Genomic DNA, 23,419 nt, shown 5'->3' on the forward strand with positions numbered 1-23,419 from the left:
TGGAAGAAAACGACAGTATTATCGTTGCGTACGAGGAGTAGAGATCAATGGTTGTTGGAAATAGAGACGCCTAATGCTTTATACGGGCAGCTAATTGACACCTAGATGTCCTGCAAGGAAGCTGCCAATTTTCAAAACAAAACCTTTACTTACGGAATTTAGCGATTATACGTTCAATTATCAGGCTGGACATCGTTGACTGGCGAAGCTTCATGGGGCAGCGGATAGATTCGGCTTCACACTTATTCTCGGCGGCTATGAGTTTGACATTGATTTTTGGCCTTATGAAAAATTATGTGGCGTTGTTTCTCCTTGGCATCTAGTACCGGTGAGTAACAGTGTCACGGCATTATTCCGATATCAAGTAGTCTGACCACCGTGCGAGTCAGCCACGCAGCCGTAGGTCAGGGAGGATAGACGTCAGTGGCGTCCCTTATGATCCCGGATGACTTGTGGTTTCAAGGACCGACATCAGTGCAGGCAGTGGGCGACATAGGTACTTTGTTGGCTTTACGACTCTCCACCAGCAGACTTTCCGATATATGTAAAGGGCCGTTTGCTTGAACATCCTGGCGGACGAACATCTATCACATGAAACAATCTAGATTCTGTACCTAGGTAGGTAGGTACTTGATAAGAGATTATTTTACAAATGGTCATGCGATATCCCCAGTCTATTATTTGGATGGAAGATAGGAGGTAGTCATGGGTAGTTTAATAGATCTAACAAATGAGTGTAAGTGTAGATAGCTACAATAGCACGTGTAAAGCTAACACGGGGCAGAGTGCAGACAGAGCCAAGAGATTCCTGACTCTGCCGCTTGTATCATATTCAAGTCCACACATAACCATGCCTCCGACTAATTAGGTAGACCAGTGTGCTAAGAGTGCCCAAGACAACCAGACGTAAGGCCAAAGGGCGGAAGGAGGCTTCTTTGCCGCCTCATAGTCAATTTCTCCTCTTTGCGTATCCAAAGAAGATATATTCACCGCCTGCGCCGGCATTTAAGTCACGTGGGATCTTGGTGAAGCCATACGGCGGGGAAATGTTGGGGTCGCTGCTGCTGAATGCTGTAATGTCGAGGATCGCCTCGTCGGGAGTGTACTCGCTCGTCTTGTAACAGAGATAGACCTCGTTCAAGTCAGTTGACATCTTCGTGTAACCGGAAGGCGCGGCCTCGTTGTCAAAGACGACGGCAAGGTCGGTGACGGCCGGCTTGTTCGGGCCAAGCGAGTCGTAGCTCGCCTTGTGGTAGCAGAGATAGATGTATTTGCCACCTACACTTCGGTTCAGGTCGAAGTTGAGCTTTTGATATCCCGGGGTTGGCGGGATCGTGCTGCTATCCCCGACAACAAAGGTGAGCGCATCAATATAATCCGGCTGGAGGCGAAGCCTCTTCGCATACTCCGGAGCCCAGTGGTCCTTATAGTAGGTGGAAAGACCGGACTTCACTTTTTTTCCTTTGTCATCTTAGGCGCAGACACCATCACCGAGTTGAGGATTGCCACCAACCATGTCTCGATTTACTGAGGAATTGGTATTGAAGCTCGATACAGCAGATTCGTATTGAACCTTCTCTTCTGCACTGACCTACGCTGTTTCGAATCTAAAGGCCTCTTCGGCTGTCACGCTGAGGTCGTATTTGTGTTCCACCGTGTACTTGTTTGTAGATGCCGTCCGCAGCGCACAGCCGCCGAGCACAATCCCCGTTAAGATGTGGCTTCCGTAGCAGCAGAAGAACTCCTGGCAAACATCCTTGTCGCTGGTGTCAAGGTCGTCAAGCTCGCTGCGGAAGGTCTTGCTCAATAGCTCACGAATCTTGGAATCAAGGGTAAGCTCAAGCGCCCATGTCCCAATACTTTCTTGGAAGCGCGAAAACTCGCATTCGATTTTGGTCAGTGACTCTGATCCAAACTCCGTAGAGATTGACCCGGAAAAGAAGCCATATGAGCCATCAACTTTTACACTGGCACCGAGCTTTTCTTGGTAGCTCTGGATATCGTCGCCGACCACTCTGTTCGATGAGGAATCCGAATATGCAATGGCGCCGACTGCAACCGGCTTCTTATAGGTCTTCTCGAGATATACGAAGATATCCTGGGTAGCATGCTTCCAGTCGAAGATGTTCGCATCAACAACATAGTGGGGGCTGGCATAGCCGGCGAAGGGGTCATAACCAGCTCCAATGTTCGATACTCCGGGGAGAGTGTCATCTTCAAGCCTAGATTCAGATCGGAGAAGCTCGGATCGATTCTGAGACTGAACACTGCCAGGAAAACTGGACTTATGTCCTGCGTTATGCGCCATGACTATATGGAGGGGTGTAGGATTCGTTAACGAATGTGTAGCGGGAGAGATCAAAGGATAATATGCAGCAAGTAGGGTGCAATAAAGTCCAATAATAATAATGATGATTGGAATACAGAAGGCGTGTCAGTGGTGTCACGAGGGGATAGCTGCTGAATTTATGCACTTGATAATGAGTATGTTACATTTCGTCTCGGAAGACGAAAATTCGAGAAATGATCAAGCGCGATATGTGAGCGGGTGCTATGTGTCCAACCGGCTTTCTATTGGTACCTATCATACAAAATCATAAAAACAGTCCGGATGCTTTGCTACACAATCCTATGGAAAGATACCTACTTAGCCGTCTGACCTTGGCGTGCCGGATTCGCCCTGTTCCTGTGACAGACTTCGCCGGTAGCTACATGAAAATCGAAGTGACTTACATATTGTAGACCCAATCAGAATTATTGGGGCTTCAATTGAATGGAGATTTTCACTTGAGATAACGAGAAAATGCCTTGTATCATAGTAATGACACATTTTTTTTATAGCTGTGGCAAGCTGAGCAGGTAATTGCCCACCAATAGTTGTAGTGATCGCGCATTTTGTCTAGTTGTGGATGGCTGTATAAGTGCCCATCTATAATTATTGTGAGTCGGTCTGTCGTGTATCAACCATTTCAGGCGTTTTTGAACTTGGCGGTGGGAATATTCGTAAGGATCGACTCATCGTACCTCTAGAAGGATGCCTAGATCGACAGTAATATCAACTTTTGTTGTTCCAATGGGAGTTGGGTGGCTGCTGTGCATCGATGTCTTGTTCTAGGTCGCGGAAACCTGCTCTCCACGACCAGACTCTTGAGCAATCCTTTGATGTAATCATATCTCATTCTTCTCTAGAAAACAAGAGCTCATTCTCCAGTTAATCAACACACTGTCATTCGGAGATCATTCTTACGTACCACTTGAGAATCTATAATACTTGCAAATTTTCCAACAGTGGGCGTACACTCTACTGTGGAATTTACCATAAGGCCTACTATTATTTCATCAGGGTAAGTGCACTTGTACGTCAAGAAGCACAAGACTTATTTCTAACGAGCCTAGAGATATCGTTCACTCTTCTCCCCTTAAACATGTCTACCCCGGATGATGCAGGTTTCCATCGGTTTGAGTGGGTGAAAGCCCACATGCCGGACAGCGACAAGCTTGCCCGTTCTTCCGCACCCTACTACAACAACCAGGACTCAGACCAAAAGTTGACCGACGCTTCGATCAATTTCCTCAAGGAAAGCAAGATCACGCATGTGATCAGTCTGAACAGCCAAGCGAACAACAAAGATATCACGGACAGGCTGATAAACAACGGCATTGCGTACACCCCATTGCCTGTGGAGGACTATCAGACTCCCACTCTAGACGACCTCAGCACTGGAAATAAAGAGTACCGAAAGCATCGTAGTACTTTGGTTTGGTGTGGCTACGGTTATGGACGGACGGGCACCATGGTGACTGGTCTGCAGATATATGCAGAAAAGGACAAGGCTCAACCTCAACATATCTCACATGATGAATATAAGGCAAATCATGTTGAAACTGAAGGCCAGACCAAGGTCCTGGACGAATTGCAGGCACAAACTTCATAGGAGAGAATTTACCACTCTCCATTCACGTTTGACCAAAAGGGGACCTCATTATTCCCTTACCCTATTCCATTCATCTCTCTCCGTTCAGATGCAATTTTGAAGTTTGTTGGCCAACTCAGCTCGCTCGTTTGACGCAGGAAAAGATGCGCTTTAATTCACAGATGTATACTTGGCTCAATTTCATAGATATCAGGTATAAGTGATAGCGGTGCTGCATATGATCCATTAGGGCTCATATATCTTAGGCTACATACATCTCACATTCCTTGGTTAAAGACCTAAATACATACCTAACCTACACTCTTTCCAATACAACTTATTAATAGCTGCTATTTCTTACTATTATCACTACGTGAGATTTGGCATTCAATATTACCATTGAAATATTTATCAAATAAATTGGACCCGTAAGTCATGCCAGTAATTCAGATTACAAGTAGTTACCTTATTATGGTTTATATTTGCTTTATAATCCATTTCAAAATATATTTCGGGTTTGAAAGGAAAGCTAGTAAAAACATAACCGTCTCGGGTTGAGGCACGATACTGGTATCTTGGTTGTTAGCCCGTCGGAATTAGTACATATATATAGGACCTACCTTAGGTACCTACCTACCTACCTACCTACCTACCTACCTACCTAGGTACTTATCATTTATGTACCCCGAGTGCAAGAGGGATATTATATCAAAAGTATCTAGTATTCCAGCAAATTCCTTATCAAAATTTCCTGTCGCAATCGGTAATTCCTTAAGATCCAGCACTGAACTTATACAACACCGATAGTTCTAGGGCAGCGCAACCTTTGGTTATTTGATTATTTGATTATCAATTAACAAAAGCTGATCATTAAGATCGAGACAAAGGTTTTCAAGATGGTCCGTTCGTGAAAGGTGGACTGCCTACATACCTAAGGTGCTTACTTAATTAACAGGACCTCCAGTTCCGAGGTCCCCTGGGTAAATCAGGGTGACTAAGCCAGGGCCAGGTGCAGGAGTCAGGAGGGCCTGGAGGGACAGTCCCACTTCCAAGGTTATTATCAGAATACACCCAATTATACCTATCAAAGAACTTAATTGATTACATACGCAGTGGTCAAGGCTGCAAGGGTGCTTCCTTAATTGACGACTTACTTGAAGCTGTTTTGCCAATTGCCTTAGTCCAGGGAGAATTAATAAACTGAAGGGGGAGGGCATAAGCATTTGTGGTTGACAAGCTTAATTGAACGTTGCAAAGCTTCAAAGGCTGCAAAAGTTGTAAGATCGAGAAAATCGAACCATCATCTCGGCTAAACTCAGGGTTATTGTGTCACCAAGGGTGGCTTCCAGTAATAAAGAATTTACTAATTACCTACCTACCTACTTTTTTTTAACACAATATCCTTTCGTAAACTCAGGATATCATTTCCGGAAAGGCTCCGCGCGCCCTGCTTTCGTTCCAACATCGGATGACCTGTTGTGATCAGATAAGGAAAGGAGTGCATCCGGTGATGCCGCTCTGAGTAGAAGCCGCCTACGTAAACTGTCTCTACTGGAGAGATGCAACTGGTCGATAATTTACATCGCATGATCACGCGGCCATCTGCGAATCGATACGAGAATTCACCAGCACCACGATCTCCCTGCATCTCAAGTCTCATTTTATCCATCGCTTCGGGCTTCAAAGAGCGAGTGCGACGTCAGCATCAAGACGTGTATCAAAGTTATCTTCACCGCCGTGTAAAATATGTAGGCAATAGGCTAACTCAGTTCATTCTAAGATATTCCTTTAGCGTAAAGCTGAGCCGAGGATGGCGGACGAAGCAAAGGGAACCCCGGTGCTTTGGAAGCGCATCGTGGCGTGGTTGCGCTCGAGCCATTACTATGGATAGGTATGTTTGGCGGTTTATGGGGTAATCGCTTCTAGGTGGCGATGGGTCTGCTAAATCCTTTGAATAAGAACCAATCGGGAAATTCATTCTATTTACTTCGATGCTGCCGTGAGCTGTACGCTGCTGCATGAAGAGACGTCAGTGACAAGCTTTGAGCTCTCACACGGTTTTTTGGTGCTTATGTGAGGCATACGAAAGGATATCCCAGCACTCCAAATTTAGTCGAGCCAGTCAATCGGTGAAAATCTCTCGTCGATCGTCAATAGTCTTCGTAAAAAGCGTCGACTTACAGGTTACCAGGTTACTCAACGTGCTCAAAACCCCACAAATGCCGGGGCAGTGGTTTCTCTGGGCGTAAGACGGTAATTCCCACTTCGGATAGATCTTCATTGGCCCCGTCATCCCTGATTGGTTGCTTCGTTCTCAGCTGCTCGGTTGGTAAATAACCTACCCGAGCTGTGGCTCTGTTTGCGAGGAGGCTCAGTCTAGGGTCTACTCCTTGCATCGTCGTCGTTTGCGCCCGGTCGTATCAGGTATCAAACATCGTGTTCGCCAAATTCAACGGACGAGAGTCGCTACGGCACGGTGCTGCCTGCGATGTGGATTTTTTACGAGAGAGACGACACGACAAAGAGAGACCTCACGTTGTTATAAAAGGGACAATCGACCTCTATCTCCAGACATCTATCAACCAGTCTCACATCAGTCACTCGATTCTAAATAACACTAACTCTTCGCATCTCAACCCAACGACCTTCTACATCAACCACATACCACAACTCCAATCACCATCAAAATGCAGTTCACTAGCTTCATCGCCGCTGCTGCCGCCCTCGCCTTCGGCGCTAACGCCAACGCCATTCCCCGTGACGGTGCCCGCCTGGGACAATTCCGTGTTTTTGGAGCTGACGGCTGCTCGGACCTGAACTACGGCTTCTACCTCGTCGACCAATCCGACGCCAACACCTGCCACCAATTCACCAACCTTCCTTCTGGCCCCGGCGTCAAGTCCGTTGTCCTCGAGGCCATGAACTCCCCCGCTGCCGACGGGTGCAACTGTAAGTCTTCTTATCCCCTATTATCTTACCTACCTCGGTAGGTAGGTCGGTAGTCTTGGTAAGCAACATATGGCTAACCGTGAGAATAGTCTACATCTACACCAACAACATCTGCACTTCCGGCCGCCGCGCTCTGTCGGTCTCGGGCTGCAATGACGTCCCCCCGCCCAACGCCAACTGGGCTTCGTGGCAGATGGAATGCCCTTCCAGCGCTGCCGGAAACTAGAGTGATCACGGTTTCAAGGGCTGAGGTGAAGGGTCTAATGGATACGGAATAGGGAGTGTGGGATATGGGCACGGTTACTTTTAGCATTGAACGGAGCAGATTCAGGCATTCCTTTTTACTGGCGGGGATAACCGACATTAAAATTTAGACATTTTAGCATTTTGCTTGCACATTCCTTACATACCTATAGTTCTTGTAACTAGTATATATACATGAGTGCCCCCATATATCGCTGGTATTCGAGGAAGCGTGACTTTCAGCTCTGTTAGGAACCTTTTTATAAGTTTTCGGATGTACGGTACTACTAGGGGAAACCGGAGATCCCCTCGCTATTTCGGAGATTGCGCATATTTCCGAATAAGAGTGGAGAAAGGGGTTAAATTGCTATTCCATTATAAGTTCGTCGTGAGTCTGAAGCGATAAAGTTAAGAAGTATCACTACATCCCAGTCTTCATACGAAGGATCCAACTTAGAACTGACTCCGCTTTTACCCTAATTGATCGTTCTTGCAATCCGTCCCCGCGCTCAAGGGTCCGATGAGCCCCACTTTATACCGGAGCCGGACCGCATTAAGCCATCGAATCGCACCCGGTAATGCACCCACGTATTCCGAACGTAATACGGCGAGGAATGAGAGGGTATGCTGAGATTGTGTGGGTCTCTTTGATCTGCCGATGAGGCACAGGATTCTTTGCTTTAGACCTTCGTCGATGCCAAGGTAGGCTATTATGTGTGGATGCTGTAAGATCCGTATACGATGCTAGTGCCAAGGCGTCGAAAACGAAATAAGTTAGGTGAGCCGTCCTTCGGATGAACAAGCCGCTCATCGCGATGCCTGTATTTTTATTATAGTACATCCTCTCACCCGTCTTTTTTAGCTATCCTCCACCTTAACATCATCTAGATCTACCTAGTTATCAACCATGTCACTCTTAGGGGCCAAAGCCCGGCGCGCAGCTGCGTCGATACCATTTCTTCTTATCTCAGTCTGGTGCTTTCGCATGATGGATATTGAAAAGCTAGTAGAGAACCAACAGCCCTTCGTCGACTCCGGAGTAATTGAATGGGAAGGCGGAAAAGTTTTGATCCTGGATCACTTCCACAACATAGGCATTCTTGACCAAATTTGGCGTGGATCGATGGGTACTTTCTCGCCGTCTACGTTCGGATATGATCCCGTCGCCTGGTGGCAAATGCTCTCGTTTCTTACCGATCTCGGGCCGGTGTATGCGCTATGGATCTTGGAATCCTGCCGTGCCGGAAGCTTTTATACACCGGCGTACCTGTACGTCAGCGACGGAATGCGTTTCGACGAGTACCTACCTAGCTAGCTAACAAATCATTATAGACCGACGCTGTTTAGTCTCACTGGACAATTGACAGGCTTGGGATCACTAGCACCCATTTTCTACTTTCTTTGCTTCGCATTTGGTCCGACGGCTTCCGACCTGGCTCGGATGCCGGCGCGGGACCGAACTATCCGACGTGAGCATGTCGGGCTTCTACTTCCGCTCGTCTTAGTCTTCCATACGTATCAGGTGTTCGGCATATTCTTTTCCCCGGAGCTATCGACGCGGCATTTCTGGACTTGGGCTTGGCAGCTGGCTCCTTTCTGGATCGGCGTCGGCAACGTTCTGCTCGCCGCGATGAGCAAGCCACTTCTACCCAAATCGAGCAGTCTGACGTCGGCAAAATTTCTTCTATTAGTATTGGGCTTGATCTCGGCTGGTGTTTGGGGCTACATGCTGCTGTATTCGCCTTATCCCTTGTCTACCGTCTTCTTACCTATGCTGGAGTCCCAGACCGAGTTTGTCGCACATTGCCGAAAAGCACTACAAGCCGACCACCTGGCTGTCTTCGGCAGCTCGTTTCTCTGGCTGATTTACTCGTTTTACGACCTTCATCTTGCTGGTCTGCTAGGAAAAGGCTGGTTATATAACACCGCACTCCTACTCGCCATTACCGCCTTCATCGGGCCTGGAGCTGCTTTCACTTTTGGCTGGTACCTGAGAGAGAAGGCGTTGTCAACCTACCAGAAGGGTTGACCTTCTTGTACGATCAGACCTTCGACGATTGGCCCTCTTAATAGATCACTTCACTGACATTTCCCTGTTATTGTCCAGATAGCCACTTATCGTTCATAGTTAAACTATTTATAGGAAGTGCTCCAGGAGTCGGATGTAGCAGGCCGAGTTCATATATTGTGTCCGATCCGCGGGTGCAAGCAATCGGCTAGAATGCGCCATTCGGGGATGCATTGCAATCCTCTATAACCTCCCGACACCCAATTATAATCGACCGCAATTTTCATCTAATCGCCTGCCCTAGGCCATATCCTCTCCAAATACTCCTCGCCCACTCATGTTGACCCTGAAGTTGTTGCATTTATGCTGGAGCACGTGTACGGCGGATGGTGAGCGGAGAGTAAGCTCTGATTGCCTGTCGAATAATCTGCTCGGCATTGTTTGGTTTGTGCCGTATCGACTCTCCCAGCTTGAAGACGTCGATTAGGACGTCGTCTTTGCCATTTCGGCCTCTCAATGTCATAGCGTCGTACATCCCTTTCCAGGGAGGTACTGAGCCCTTGCCGACTAGGAAGTCTTAATTAGCAGTGATTCATCAAAGCAAATAAGGAAAAATAAAATAAAATAAAATAACGTACACCAAATAGTCCAAAGGACGGTCAAGAATCTAAAAGAGAACCAGATTATCGAAACCGTGTGATTCTGTTTCACATCAGTTGGCTGACTGGCTGTAAAGGCGTCGGTGACAGAACTGGTCCAATCTCTCCAATCTTTGGTGAAAACTCGTTCGTCGAGCTTTCCCTTGATGTGGTCAAGGGCCTCGCAGAAGTCGAATGCCGTCGTTATGGATATTCCAGGAATATCCTTTGAAATTGAACGCTCCGAGGACATAATGATAACTTTACAAAAAGGCGATGATAAAGTTACCTAGAAATTCGGTTGATTAGGTCGGTAAACCAATTGAATATTCCGAAGGGCTAATGTTTGCAGAAATAAAATAATAAACAGTTGAATGTCCTTGTGTTTAATAATTTTGGGGTGTGTGACAATTGGGCCTGGGACGAGCTGGTGAACGACCGTGTTAAATATCAGGTTGCTGTGGTATCGGTTGTTAACTTGCTCGAGGCACTGTTCGATCGGATGAGTCATTTCACCTTTTCGAGTACTTCTCCTCCCAATTAAAAGTCCCAAGAATTTTTTAAGACAGCGATTTCTTTTCGGATACCCTCAAGTGGTACTTGTCATCATATTGAAGAAAGGGGGTTAAACCAAGTCCTCTCCATTTAAAACCTCATTGACGGTTATTTTACCAAATTGAACCAAAAGTTAACTGCCATTAAGCTTTTCTGTTTGAAAATTGAATATATATAAAACTAAGGACAGCAAGCAAGTAATCCGAATGGGTAGAAAGCCACATCGAGACGCAGTAGGCCCCTGAATAGAACCCATCGCAACGCGGACATAGCTGGTTAGAGGATAGCAACGTGTGTAACGAGCTTAAAAAATAAATTCTATTTGGACAAAGATAAAGATCTTATGAGCATCAGCTCCATATCGACAAATTATTCAAAACTTCCATATGGCGTCGTCATGGGTCTTGAAGCCGAGGGTTGACCCATAGGAGACCTATTGTAAACTGGTTCTAGAACAGCGTAGATGGATACTATTGCTTATGCATATATAACCTCACTAAATCTGAGAGCTATGAAGACTGAGACTTCGTCTTTAGGACCTAATCAAAGTAGGTAGTATGAACGGAGTTCTTCCATTTTTTAGAATGAGCTAAGTAGAAAGGAGAAACTGCCTAGTCAGAATACATACCTCGAGAAGCACATAATAAATCTAGTCCGAAACTTGACTACTTCTATCGGTTTCCCATTCCCAGTCTACCCGTTCGAATCTACACTCATGATCCCGACCCTGAGCAGTATTGTTCGAAGCTGATTCGTAACCTAGAGTGGTATCATTCTCTCCCAATTCTCTCAGACATGATTCGGCCTGGCTCCTCTCAGCATGAATCCTTTGGTTACGCGGACTAATATCGACTACGGGGACCATCATGGGGGAGTATTCTCCAACGGCCTGTCGAATGATATTTTCGATTGCATCCTCATCGTGCTCCACTGAGGTCTTTAAGTGATTGAGATTGATGGTCCGATCACTGATGCCGTTGCGATTTAATCGCGAGATTTGATATAAGATAATTCTCCACGGCGAAGGACCAGCCATCTTTCCGACTGGATGCTTTTCGTTAGTTTTGACTTAGGAGCCAGATGAGAAATGTAAACATACATAGGATACTCCATAGGATATCTAGGAACCGGAGGGCAAACCATATGACGGAGGTCTGCTGGTCATCTTCATCGCCTAGACACGCACGGAACGCGTCGACAAGAGAGCGATACCACTCATGGCGTGGGAACTTATCGTTGACTTTCGATCTAACGGAGTCTAAGGCGGAATTGAAGTTGAATAGTAGCGTCTCGATACTTATCCCAGGAATATGTGTCATTTTTCATCTGTTCAATCCTGGCGACTGAATTAGAAGTGATAGGATGGGTTGCAGATTGAAGAACTCTGTTTCTTTATATCGTATTTATTACCAATAGTAATTCGGTTATTGTCTCATAGTACTAGACGTTGCCAGATTAATAGATTCAATCCATACTATCATTAGACCTATGAGTCATGAGCAATGTGTAGATGAATTGATTAGCTTGCACCTGAACTGGGCTGCAGATATCAAGTAATCGTCATTCTCTCGTTTGTCAAGAATATTGACGCGTGTCTTTGTGACTAGAACTCAATTTGTAAAGCTGTTTACCTAGTTTGCCGGGCAATGCAACTTGCTTGCTCCTGATGCTTCTTTTTCTATGTACTTATCTCAAATGCCAAAGCTGCAATTCAGCAATCCAGAACGTAAGAATGGTGTTCGTTATATGTTGAGGTTTAACACGGACCATAAAGAAGCTTGAATCATCTTCTTGGGCTGGCCCCCTTTTCTAAAAGGACACAGTATATCATGACAGAAGGGGGTTGTAAAACCTTACCTACGCACCGTACAGATTTGAAGGGATTGATGCTGACTGCTATTTAAAAAACCTATATATGATGGTATGAAGCTGAATCGTTTGCTATGTCTCGCAAGAAAAGAGCTAAAACCATGGATTTGTTGAGAATATTCATCAACCCTAGGCCTGACGGCATTTGATAGGAAAAAAATGCCTGTGGGAGAAAACTATAGCTTATATACGTTTTACTTGAGTAGACGCTCATATAGTATTACCACAGCCTCGTGTGGAAAATTACTAATTGCGTGCTTCAGCGGCGTTGACATCGACGACAGAGCATATGCAAGAATTCCTATTCGTAGTTGCACATACTCGATCGTTGGTAGAACGCCAGATCCCCAATCCAAGAAGCCTTCCGTGGATGGAATGATATGTTCCCACAAGCGGGTATCGCAGCCTCTCCCCTGATGTACTCAGTATCACATCGTACAAGCGAGGTATGATCCGACGCTGTACAATGCTATTGGTCCCCGCGGTTAATTCAGGAGATCGTAGTTGCCCAAGAGCAGATACCCATTCGTCTTCTGTGAGATCTTCGCCAAATACAATCCCAGCCCCTTTACCATCGCGTACTGCTTTGATGATGTAGTTATCTTTCAGTTTGGGCGAGGCTCTGGAAAGCTGGAGAAGTTGATCTAGCTCCTGTGACCCGGGTAGTATCGTATCCACAATTCCTTCGTCCAAGATCTGTGCTTGGATCGGGGTTAACACTCCCCGCGCTACTAGTGGCTGAAGTTCCTGCTTCACGATACCTAGAATACGCTTGTCATGGACTAGAAAGATAGACCGCATGTCGTTGAAACACCGTAGGCTAATCTGACGTAACATCTCTGGTTCTAGAGAGAGCAACTCCTGCTGATAGAGTTCGAGGCCAACTTGTTGAATTTCTTCCACTAGTTCTCCATTGCAAGTTGTAAAGATAGAAGATGCCTGGGAGCCATTGGCATCTCCACTCTTTTCAACGAGGCAACAGAGGCGATATTCTCCTTCATTCTGGGGATCAGGAACTAGTCTGAGATCCGAAGGGCGAATAAGTCGTGTCGCGGAACCTCGGTGATGTTGAGCGGCGTCTAAGAATAGGTGTATATCAAGTCCAGCCTCTTCCCCCTTAAGAATATGTAGAGGAATATCAGGTTTGGTGAGACTGAATGCCCCTTCAAGGAACTGTATGCTGTAAGAATCTGAACTGGGTGGCAAGCATTTGGGTATGGGTTACCTTGCCTGCGTCTATCGCGCCGGATAACCCATTAGTCCTTATACCCATTTTCTCTAGAGCTCTTTGACCGTATGCTACATGAAAGAGCGCATTGAAAGAGAAGCGGGCATTAATTTCTGTGATTCGGAATTTTTCTGTTGCCTCATCGTCACAGCTATTCTTATCTTCCTCAACCATGAAGTCTGGCCTCCACTTAAAAATCGAAGTCAGTAAATTTAGGAGAAAATCCCCGGAATCACACGCATGTTTTTGGTAGGTAGCAATAGCTCATAAATCAGATCGACTAAGAGGTTTTCACTCTCAAGACGAGTTAAAGGGGGGGGGGGGGAAATGAACAGTCGGTGTTACCTACTGCTCCTTGGCATGCAGAGTAAGGCGGTCGATCTCCGCGCGATACTTGGGATTCTAACCACTACTTTACTAGTTAGAACAGACTTTGGCTCGAAAAGGGGTTGGCAGGGAAAAAGGAATGACATACCTGCAAGAAATCTTCCTCTTCCTTCTGCAGAGGCATACGCTTGGGGAATCCCGCTGCATCGTCAGTCCACCATCTCCCAACAATGTCAGTGATAGCAGCAGCCAAAGCCTCATGCAATTCTGATAACTGTCGCTGATGCCGCTTGTTGACAAGAATTGGTCGAGGGCAAAATGCACGATATGAGTGTTGAGGCCATTTATGCAAAGGGCATTCGCTCGAAAGAGCAGCTCGATAATCTTCCTCTTCCTGTACGTACGTATCCGGCTTGGCATCATGATGCGTTATAGGCTCATATCCACGAGGACCGGTCCCAAAATGGATCTGTTGCAACTCGGGAGGAGTGAGCCTCATCGTGGCTGACACTGTTTTAGACTAGATGTTAGGGTAGGTTCATAAAAAGAAAGTCCGGAAGGGTAGCGCACCTTTCAACAATCAAGATACCAATGTTAGTTGTCCATTCAATTTGCCTGAGGAATTAGAGGGTGAGGAAATTGAATGAAATAAACGCGACGGAGGAATCGACACCCCTTCGTTACGCCGGCTATCTCTCGTCCCCGGCGGAGAAATACGTGGGGGCCATGAGACAAGGCGTTGCCAATCAACGTTGCTAACACGGACATATTGTAACGGGTATATAGAGTGGCAATTCTTACAATGTAGGTAAGACTTTCTTCTCTTCATCCAGTTTCCCTGACTATAATAACCAACATTTATTAGAGTAATCACATCTTTATATCCACTAGAATTACGGTAACAACCTTCCCGATATGCACAGTACGACCCGGGGGTGATCCGGAGATGTGCCGGGGGATATCCGTTGCACTATTCAGAATTTTCGGACAGTCAGGTGTCGAGCCCGGCCAGAAGCGTTGAAACAATTTCCTTGGCAATACGACATGTACCTACGAAGACCCTCCACCAACCAGAGCTGATCTCATGCATCTATATCACCTACTGATTCAGCCCCCCGCCGGAGTTTATCTAAAACTCTTAACCGTCGTATGTTATTGGCGTCTGAGGGTGGGTGACAAGCAGAGCTAGTGAAACATCATGTAGTACTTATCTCGAAAGGTAACCGCGCTTAAGCAAGCCTTATACGACGTAACATAGTTTCCTATGCACCCAAACCAAAGTAACGATCCGAAACTCGGAACAGTATTGCTCCAAATGGAATCGCATGTAGATTGGTTGATCATGTGTCATGACGGATCTCAATTATTAAGGTTAAATCGACTACAGAGTTGTTACGTTGAAACTGGGTAAGTGCCTGCTTTTATTTACTTGGATAATATGAGAGACGGATACACCCCGAAATCGTGAGAAGGAGGTTTCTAGCGATAATGTTTAGTGAATGCTACCCGCTTATCTTCTTTCTTTCTTACCAGTTTGATGTGTACCATTGTTAGGTATTATCGGGGATAAAGCCCGTAATTATTAGCTATCACGAAGTGAGAGATTCTTAGCGAGAGACTTGCCGGTGGCCCTCAGGTAGGGATAGACAGTTGAGCGTATTAACGTTTAAACCTTTTCAAAACTAGGACGGGGAATTCTTCATGAAGACCTATTTATTGCGTTCGTTGAGATGCACAAAAACATAACACTCATCCATAACCTTCGTCTATCCAAACACGTCTTGTGACTGGAAATAAGGGATATTTGGCCATACGGCGCATGACTAATCCAATACCCCTCAACTCGGAGTAGTAGTGGGAGTATGAGTCAGCGGATGTCGTGTCACGATGGCTTCAAGGTTCTCAGTATTACATAAGTTGTCCTACAGTCAGTAATTTGGTTATTGGACTAAATTAAACGATACAAAATCTCGTAATTTCGCTATTGTTACTGAATGTACTCGCTACTTCTCATTATTGAACTCATCAATGACTTTCATCGCTAGTTGATCTATTGCCCACATAAAAACCTTACCCCTATTCGATCCGTTCCCCCAATAGGGGTGTCGTTTCCAGGGGTTGATCCTGAATGTTTTTCCCTCTAGCATTTTCACCCTTAGCGTCTTCTGCTTCGGCATTTTCAACGTCCAAATCCTTGTGGTTATCCTCCTTTGGCGGCATGGCCCTATATTTCCCACCGGCAATGTTCTTCACGAGCCAGCTACCATCGTCTTTGGCTAATGCGAAGAACCTCTGGTTTTCCTCGAAGCTCCTGCCACCGGTCTCGGGTGATAATAGCCAGGTGAGGATTCCCGCTACTATGTTGGTGACAGCAAACACAAGGAATAGCCAGTACTTCAGATTATTGAATCCAATAGGCGTTAACAACGTAACGACAAAGTTGGACAGTCCCCATACGATGACGCTAATAGAGCTCCCTGTTGCGCGCGCATAGTTCGGGTAAATTTCAGTTGGAATTAGCCAAACAGTAGTCAGCCAACATATTCCGAAAGTTGCCGTTGACGCGTAGAGTGTGGCTATGCCCAAAGATGGCAACCACCAGTTAGGAGGGCCAGATTTTTCCGTTATTGATTGAGAACCCAAGAAGGTCAAAACAAGATAGAAAATTGACAGTCCAACTGATCCTAGGAGCATCAACCTCCTCCGACCTTGTTTGTCGATTTGCCACCAAGCGAAGGTCATCATGGCAAAGTAAAAAATGTAGTTTCCGAGAGTACAAAACTCGGCTTCTTGCACTGGAAATCCTAGGAGCTCAAATATCTGTGGACCATACACTGAGACAGCTCCGTAGCCTGTCAATGCTTGGTTGATCTGGCCCATTACTGTAATCATGGTGGGATGAAATTGGCTACCAGTGAACCAGATCATGTCGTAGTATCCGATCCCGTGCTCCGTTTCTTCCTGTTGGGCTATGCGAAGTTCCTCAAACTTAGGCTTCGCTTCATCTTCGCCATGGAGTTTTACGAGAACGCTCATCGCGTCTTCTTGCCTCTCTTGACTTATAAACCAACGCGGCGATTCCGGCAAGCCCCTAACTATGAGGAGGAGTATGATAGGGCAAATTAGCATAGCCACAATAGGTGATCTCCAGGCCCATTGACTATCTTTCCCCCACAATAGAGTAAGTCCAACGTTGATCGAGAATGCGATGAGCAGTCCTGCAACGTTTGCTTGAAACTCCTTTGCCACTGTAGACTAGAGTCAGTAACCACTACACCTAGTCTTTGGCAATACACGCAAGCTTAGAGTTTAGCATCGATATACATAGAAAGGAAAGAAGATAGACACATGATGCAACTGAAAAGGAGTGATGGTCGACAAAATTAGATGCAATGCACTCACTTGCTTTGCCGCGGGCGTCGTCCTTAGAGAGCTCCGAGCTGTAGATTGGAATTACAGCATCAATGCCTCCAATACCTAGTCCAAGAACCACACGGCCTATAATCATAAGAACCATCGAGCCTCCACCCCATGAACTGTCAGAGTTGAAGGGATATATACCAGGGATGAACATGAGGATATCACCAATGATACTCGTCCAAAGGCAAGCCCAGATTGCGGTCTTTCGCCCCCTCTTGTCCGCTAAAGATGAGGCTGCAATGGCTCCAAGTAGGCATCCAATGTAGTAAATGGAAACGATGACGCCTACAAAAGGAGAGTCTTCTGATATAGCCATAGTGCGGAGATAAGAACGATTTGTATTGACCAAGGACATCATACCTTGGTCATATCCATACAGACCGATAGCAATACTCGAGAAAAAAACCATATTGTTCTTCGTTGAGAATAAATTTAAGAGCCATGACTGCAACCGCTGCGTCCAGGAAGGGGGAGGAGGAGGAGGATCAGGGGCGGGTTGGTCTTGTTCGTGTAACGGAGAAAACATCTTGAGTAAGACTTAATTGATGAATTTATTACGCGCTATTCCTATATTGTTGACGATATCCTGTTGATTTGGGAATAAGTCCTAGATTAATGAGCGTCTTCGACAAACCACTTCATTGAAGACAATGGTATAAAGTACCTAGGCAAGAATCGTGGGAAAATAATAATAATGAACATCAAAACGTATAAAGAGAGCTATGTAACGTGAACGAGAGGAGTGGATATGTCGGAAGAATATCAGCAATGAAACTCGAATAATGTTCTTGAGGTTTAGATTTAGTTAGGATGGAAGAGGGAAAAGATGAGATGTCTGAGTGCGAGATCGAAGTCATTGAATGGGAAGGAGGAGGTCTCAGAGGTTAAGGGGGTAAGTACTATGCAGTCCCGTACCTAACCATGCACTTACCTCCCTAAGTAGCCCCCAGTGGTAACTGCTGAAGCATCATGTGCTACATCATCTAAGTATGCGGCGCACATCATCCTGTAGTTGAGCAGTCACGTTCGCCGTAGCCAGCAATATGACATCATGTCTGTAGCTATCCTTTTAGGCTTGCATCATTTGATTGGCCAATTAGAAATCACCAGCGCCAACGATAAGATCGTTATCTTAAGTGCCCCGTAACTCCCCGTACCACTTATTGCATATACATATGTCATATCCCCTTTTTAATTGAACAATTAATGAAGAAAATCCAGTGACTTTAGTTTCAAATAATCGGCGTCTGAGTTAGTCTCTTACGATTCTTGAATTGGCGTTATTTTCCATCGAAGCCGCTGTTGGGGGCGTAGGTTTTAGAAACATAACGTCAGAGTACACGACTGCATTCAGCCTTCAATACAGGGCATGTACTTAAAAAATATACCACAAATCTTCCAGGTGCCGGAACTTTCTTACAACTTTAACCTTACATGAATAATTCAATACTCCAAATTCACCGTTTAATTTTAACCGAAACATACGGAATCAATTACGATTATTGGTTCTACGTAGGTGGAAAGTTTGAAGGTCTGGGCGGCCGAACGACCGAAAAGCCTCGTTCCGTCTTCGCCCGTTGCCTAAAGATTTTGCGCCATATACTAAATACAGATAAAGAAGGTATCTGACGCCGCGATTCCGAGGGCGCGGGTGTCTCAGCTGAACCCGACGGTATTTCCGCTAACGTTGGCCTTGACGCTCCGTAGAAGAGATCTGACTCTCGAAAGGAGTAGTCTGCCCACCGCGGATGCAACGACGCCGTTGTCTCGGTCGTGCTGGCGAGTGTCTCTGGAGACATCGTGGTTGATTGAACCGAACTTGAAGAGCCGGTCTCACGTGATGAGCATCCGCCTGAGTCATCATCTGTTGATGGATCATGCGAGACTACTATTTCTTGGGGAACATTCCGATGCTCGCGATCCACTGAATGAGATGGCGATATCCGGGAATGCCTCGGTGGACGATAATAGTCGTGGCCTGAGATTGAGGGGGAATCAGCATGGAGCGCATTCGTACTATTTGAGCAACCATGTATTGGCCCTAGTTGTATAGGGCTTCCTTGATCGATGCTTGAATCGACCCAAGCATGGGACGGATGCGTACGCTCTGGCAAATGATTCCTGGAAGCTTCCCGCCTACGGAGCTGACGGAGGCTGTAGACCTATTCCGATATATTAGTACCTATGTTAGGCGTTGACGTTTGGAAGTTCTAGAAGACGTACATCGGGGCCAGGGGTGATCCACCAAGAGGCACATAATTTTGCGAGTTGTACCACCGCTGGAACGAAGAATCCAAGGACGAGCATAGACGCATGAAGCGTCAAGATGAGGTACCCAACAGCACTCCTAGCGTTGTTTGACGCGACGCCGCGCACGAATGCCACCATACACATTAAGCTTCCCAATCGCACAGCGGCTGATATGGTCCCTATGGAAAGTATGCTGTACGCCTGGAACTGCATTATACAAGCTAGGAGTATTAGTTCACAGGCTCCTAAGACCGCCAGCTGTGCCCCTCCCGAGATCTGAAGTCCGCCGATCGCTACACCTCGGATGAAGCACAGCAGGAAAAGCGCAAGAACAAAAGTTTGGTGTCGACTCCCTGACTCTGGGGATACCTGACGATATCGCCTAGGATTGTCGAAGATCAAGACGCCTAGACTGCGCGTCGGTATCGACGTAAGGAGCCAAATAAACGCAGCTAGGATGGTAGCTATGAGAAAAATGGCGAGTGAGATGTGGTACAGGGGTAACCAGGCCACGTTGTCAAGTTGGTAGAATGACAGCGCTACGAGCGGCAGCATGAAGTAAGATAAAACAAAACGGAGTGTCCGGTTAAAGGTAAGGCGCAGGTCGCTATCCGTGTCGGATCCAGGATTTGAACGAACAGGTCGCTTCCGATGCGAGTACGCCCATAGGCCTAAAGCCGACATAATTGTTATACCTGCGATGAGGATAACCATGTTCAACCACGTATCCATGGTCATCGGAGCGCCGACAATCTGCGTCATTATTTCTAAACCATAGGTCCCACCAAATGTCCCATTAATCTCGTAAAGTCCGTCATTAATTCTAGGGTAGGTGTACCCATGAGTGACTATTCCGTCAGAGAAGAGTGATAACCAGCCCAACCCACTTACGGCGGGCTGGTAGAAGCCTGGATAGAAGAGACTCAGGCTTCCCGTAAAGAATATGAATTGCAAATACTGAAGGCAATCAGCAAAGCCGGGAAGCATGGCTTGTGGTGCCGCTTTGTCTTTCGACATGGGATCGTTGCTGGTAACGGTCCGCGCGATGCCTATGAGCAGGACCAGGAAAAGAATGCTTAACGGTGCATAACGCAAAGTTGCCTGTATATCGGAGCTGATCACAGGGGTGAGATTGGCCTCTAGGCAAGCTTTTTCTTCCGCATCGGAACTGACAAGGCGAAGAGTGATATGGAAGGTGGAAAGAGAGTAGAATGCTGGAAGTTCTATGTCATCCGCCGGTGTAAAATACAAGGCGGAAATATCACTTCCCGGACGAAATTCGCGACAGGTTGCACTAATATTTGAATTGTAGGAAGAAGATCGACCTAATGAATCAAGTTGGATTCCGAAACTCGATATCTCAGTCGCCTGCCGACTGCATTTGCCACTTTCGGTTCTGCCGCCAACTTTAAGGGAAAACCGGTCATGGGTGTCGTTGAAATGGTCCAGTCCAGCTGACAGCGTCTCTGGTACAAAGCCGTCCGCGTCGGATTGGTAGTCGTTACAATGCTTCCATTGCACATAAGCTGCTGATGCGCACGTGGCTAAAAGTTGAAACAAGCCAAAACGCAGCATCGCGCCTCCGATCTAACCTTGCTGGAGTAAATATCAGGAATTGAGGGCGTCCTTCTGCCTCACCTCGGAATGGCTAAACCTCTCCCCTCATCGCTGGTAAAGAAATCAGGTCTAGATTTATCGGTAACCACCATCGTCAATTCACCTAGGTAGCCAGCTGCGTTGAAGGTGAGGATTTGCCCCCAGCTACCAGCGCTAGAAGTGATATGAACGTCTCTTTTCACGGAGATCCACAGACACTACTACACTAATTCGGCATGAATCTACCGTTTAGTCGTATTTTTACCCCTGCTGGTAAACGCTAGCCAACTACATAGTGTCTATTTGCAGGGAATAATGATGGAAATCTCGATCTTTATGCAATTAAAAGGAGGTATAATGAATCTAGAGCATCCGTTACTACACTCTCTGAATATCTTCAGTTCATCAAACTCACCTCAGTTCTTCATTACGCAAAGCATGTTCAGCAGCATGCACAATGCGGCTCGAGCTCTTGCGAAGATCCCTCTGGGATGATTCAATAAATCAGATATGACGTAAAGTCATCGACCCGATGGCTTGGGAAAAGTTTCATGCTTGAAGATCTCCGCCAGGCACCACCATCGCAATGACGTAGGCGATGATATAAGTCGCGACGCGTTTATTTACTTTATTTCCTACTTAAGCTCAATCTCGAGCGCTGTCGACAAGGCTTATGCTTAGGTTTAATCCATACAATACCTACTCTAACTTCAAGAATTCAGATATATTGATATCAATTGCTTGTAACATTGCCTTGCTTGAACTTCAAGATGGCTGCAATGGATAGCGCTCACGTCAAGGTATGAGCTTCATAAGTGAACTACCCAGTTACTTACACAATAAACTGTATTAACATCGAATTTCGTTAAGGAGAAATGCGATGTCTTGAACAGACTCGATCTATATGCGGAACTTTCGGATAAGCAGATGAAGCAATTCAAGCTGCAAGTGATAGAAGACGATTGCCTGCGCCGCTTCTATCCCGCCAACCTACCGTGCTTACAAGAGAAATATATCCGGCCAGATGGAACACCGCACCTCTTTGAGGATGTTCCATTGGAAAAGATTATTGAAACGGCTGAAACCTATATCGGAGAATTGGTCCCTGCTGACAAACGGGCGCAAGTCTTCCGACAAGTGATGGATGGTATAGTAGGTGTCAGCAAGACTCCCTACTGGGAAGCCCCTTTAGTTAGCCACTACTCGACACCAGAGACGCAGTTTTCCCTATCCAGAGTTGTATGTCACCATGATGAACTGCTTTATCGTGAATAAGCTAACAATGCATAGTCCTCTGGTGAGATCAAGACTAATTCTCAATTGATCGAAGACCTAGTTTCGGCCGCTGATCTAGGGCCCCAGCAATCTGCTGTCGTCCATGGACAAATTGCTTGGTGGGCCGATCGCTCCGACGAAGATGTGCCTAACTACTTCGTCCGAGACTACCTCATGGACTACATCAATTGTCAGATCGAAGAAGACAAGCGAGAGCACGCCCGTAAATACGTCTTCTCCGATCTTGGCACGTCAGAAGTGCTAGAGTATGCTGCATTAATGACGAAGAAAAGAGAAGAGTGGGATCAAAATTGGAAAAGAGAGGGTATCATAGATGACATTATTGGAAAGAGATGTGTACGGACGAGGAGCGAAGCGAAGCATATCTGGGAGCAAGCCGACGTCATGGGCGATATCAATGTGAACATTGACTTGACTCCTCGACCTGGTTTCGCCTTCCGTACGCACGACCTACCACTCTCGGGCTCTGTTCTGAGACCGGGCCAGAAGGTCAAGTTTCCGGTAGAGAACAAGTTTGACTGCGGTACCGAAATCGACCAGGACTGCGATCAGATCCGAGCCATGATCAAGATTCTCACTTGCAATCGCGGCGAATGGACCTTGGACCAGTTCCGCTTAGCTCTTGGTCATATCACCCGTCCCCAGCTGACATCGTTCCTAGAGAAGCGGGGCCCCAAGAAGGGAGTGTATTCCCTATCATATCAGCTAGGTTGGAATTTCTTTAAGCTTCGGGAGATGCTTGGATGTCCTCTTGTGAGGATTGCTCCACCTGGATCCCCTCATGGAAATGGGAACGTGCTCCAAGAGAGGGATCCTAATTGTGGGCAGAAGCGACTGAGTACGGGAGAAGAGGGGGAGCAATCCAAGTTCCAAAGGACTCTAAGCCCGATTCATGAGATCCCGAACACTACCACATAACGTTGATGCGTGGGGCACAATCAATGATAGTCTAACCCTTACGATCCTACCGCTCAGGCCAGAGAGGGCAGAGCAGTGTACTATAGATGGGTTCATCATAACTGAGTTGTGGAAAGTCTCATGGTTTCTCAGGGTAGAATGTAAGTTTTCACAGCTTACCTTAGTTGTGATAAATTGATCACATGTAACATAGACCTAGTACCTCATT

At 46.3% G+C, this 23,419-nt stretch overlaps 10 protein-coding genes across 10 annotated transcripts; 4 read left to right on the forward strand and 6 right to left on the reverse strand.

The window, feature by feature from the left end:
- Positions 1-949: 949 nt before the first annotated feature.
- On the reverse strand, positions 950-2,308 carry F4807DRAFT_458172 (MAC/Perforin domain-containing protein; the record flags this gene model as incomplete). Its single annotated transcript, XM_048001164.1, has 3 exons — positions 950-1,452; positions 1,514-1,527; positions 1,596-2,308. The coding sequence occupies 3 exons, from the start codon at positions 2,306-2,308 to the stop codon at positions 950-952; spliced, it is 1,230 nt and encodes a 409-aa protein (XP_047856486.1).
- Positions 2,309-3,425: 1,117 nt separating this feature from the next.
- Positions 3,426-3,935, forward strand: F4807DRAFT_458173 (uncharacterized protein; the record flags this gene model as incomplete). Its single annotated transcript, XM_048001165.1, has 1 exon — positions 3,426-3,935. The coding sequence occupies one exon, from the start codon at positions 3,426-3,428 to the stop codon at positions 3,933-3,935; it is 510 nt and encodes a 169-aa protein (XP_047856487.1).
- Positions 3,936-6,436: 2,501 nt separating this feature from the next.
- Positions 6,437-7,361, forward strand: F4807DRAFT_383432 (uncharacterized protein). The gene is made up of 2 exons (XM_047995808.1): positions 6,437-6,863; positions 6,953-7,361. The coding sequence occupies exons 1-2, from the start codon at positions 6,602-6,604 to the stop codon at positions 7,087-7,089; spliced, it is 399 nt and encodes a 132-aa protein (XP_047856488.1). The 5' UTR covers positions 6,437-6,601; the 3' UTR covers positions 7,090-7,361.
- Position 7,362: 1 nt separating this feature from the next.
- F4807DRAFT_383483 (uncharacterized protein) lies at positions 7,363-9,446 on the forward strand. The gene is made up of 3 exons (XM_047995809.1): positions 7,363-8,375; positions 8,439-9,142; positions 9,218-9,446. The coding sequence occupies exons 1-2, from the start codon at positions 8,014-8,016 to the stop codon at positions 9,133-9,135; spliced, it is 1,059 nt and encodes a 352-aa protein (XP_047856489.1). The 5' UTR covers positions 7,363-8,013; the 3' UTR covers positions 9,136-9,142; positions 9,218-9,446.
- A 29-nt stretch (positions 9,447-9,475) lies between these two features.
- Positions 9,476-10,005, reverse strand: F4807DRAFT_458176 (uncharacterized protein; the record flags this gene model as incomplete). The annotated part of the gene is made up of 2 exons (XM_048001166.1): positions 9,476-9,681; positions 9,753-10,005. 2 exons carry the CDS (start codon positions 10,003-10,005, stop codon positions 9,476-9,478), a joined length of 459 nt encoding a protein of 152 aa, XP_047856490.1.
- An 880-nt stretch (positions 10,006-10,885) lies between these two features.
- Positions 10,886-11,626, reverse strand: F4807DRAFT_472809 (uncharacterized protein; the record flags this gene model as incomplete). The annotated part of the gene is made up of 2 exons (XM_048003044.1): positions 10,886-11,351; positions 11,407-11,626. The coding sequence occupies 2 exons, from the start codon at positions 11,624-11,626 to the stop codon at positions 10,957-10,959; spliced, it is 615 nt and encodes a 204-aa protein (XP_047856491.1). The 3' UTR covers positions 10,886-10,956.
- Positions 11,627-11,948: 322 nt separating this feature from the next.
- F4807DRAFT_417090 (uncharacterized protein) lies at positions 11,949-14,565 on the reverse strand. The gene is made up of 5 exons (XM_047997198.1): positions 14,302-14,565; positions 13,880-14,241; positions 13,754-13,813; positions 13,402-13,593; positions 11,949-13,349 (listed from the first exon to the last, which is right to left on the reverse strand). Exons 2-5 carry the CDS (start codon positions 14,228-14,230, stop codon positions 12,423-12,425), a joined length of 1,530 nt encoding a protein of 509 aa, XP_047856492.1. The 5' UTR covers positions 14,231-14,241; positions 14,302-14,565; the 3' UTR covers positions 11,949-12,422.
- A 1,109-nt stretch (positions 14,566-15,674) lies between these two features.
- Positions 15,675-18,173, reverse strand: F4807DRAFT_417093 (general substrate transporter). Its single transcript, XM_047997199.1, has 2 exons — positions 17,134-18,173; positions 15,675-16,979 (listed from the first exon to the last, which is right to left on the reverse strand). The coding sequence occupies exons 1-2, from the start codon at positions 17,675-17,677 to the stop codon at positions 15,808-15,810; spliced, it is 1,716 nt and encodes a 571-aa protein (XP_047856493.1). The 5' UTR covers positions 17,678-18,173; the 3' UTR covers positions 15,675-15,807.
- Positions 18,174-18,393: 220 nt separating this feature from the next.
- On the reverse strand, positions 18,394-21,350 carry F4807DRAFT_383598 (uncharacterized protein). The gene is made up of 2 exons (XM_047995813.1): positions 19,375-21,350; positions 18,394-19,313 (listed from the first exon to the last, which is right to left on the reverse strand). Exons 1-2 carry the CDS (start codon positions 20,974-20,976, stop codon positions 18,660-18,662), a joined length of 2,256 nt encoding a protein of 751 aa, XP_047856494.1. The 5' UTR covers positions 20,977-21,350; the 3' UTR covers positions 18,394-18,659.
- A 280-nt stretch (positions 21,351-21,630) lies between these two features.
- Positions 21,631-23,418, forward strand: F4807DRAFT_383591 (uncharacterized protein). The gene is made up of 3 exons (XM_047995811.1): positions 21,631-21,797; positions 21,868-22,236; positions 22,288-23,418. The coding sequence occupies exons 1-3, from the start codon at positions 21,768-21,770 to the stop codon at positions 23,209-23,211; spliced, it is 1,323 nt and encodes a 440-aa protein (XP_047856495.1). The 5' UTR covers positions 21,631-21,767; the 3' UTR covers positions 23,212-23,418.
- Position 23,419: the final 1 nt, after the last annotated feature.

Source organism: Annulohypoxylon truncatum (assembly GCF_022578515.1).
Source record: "Annulohypoxylon truncatum strain CBS 140777 unplaced genomic scaffold F4807scaffold_8, whole genome shotgun sequence".
NCBI classification, from domain to species: domain Eukaryota; kingdom Fungi; phylum Ascomycota; class Sordariomycetes; order Xylariales; family Hypoxylaceae; genus Annulohypoxylon; species Annulohypoxylon truncatum.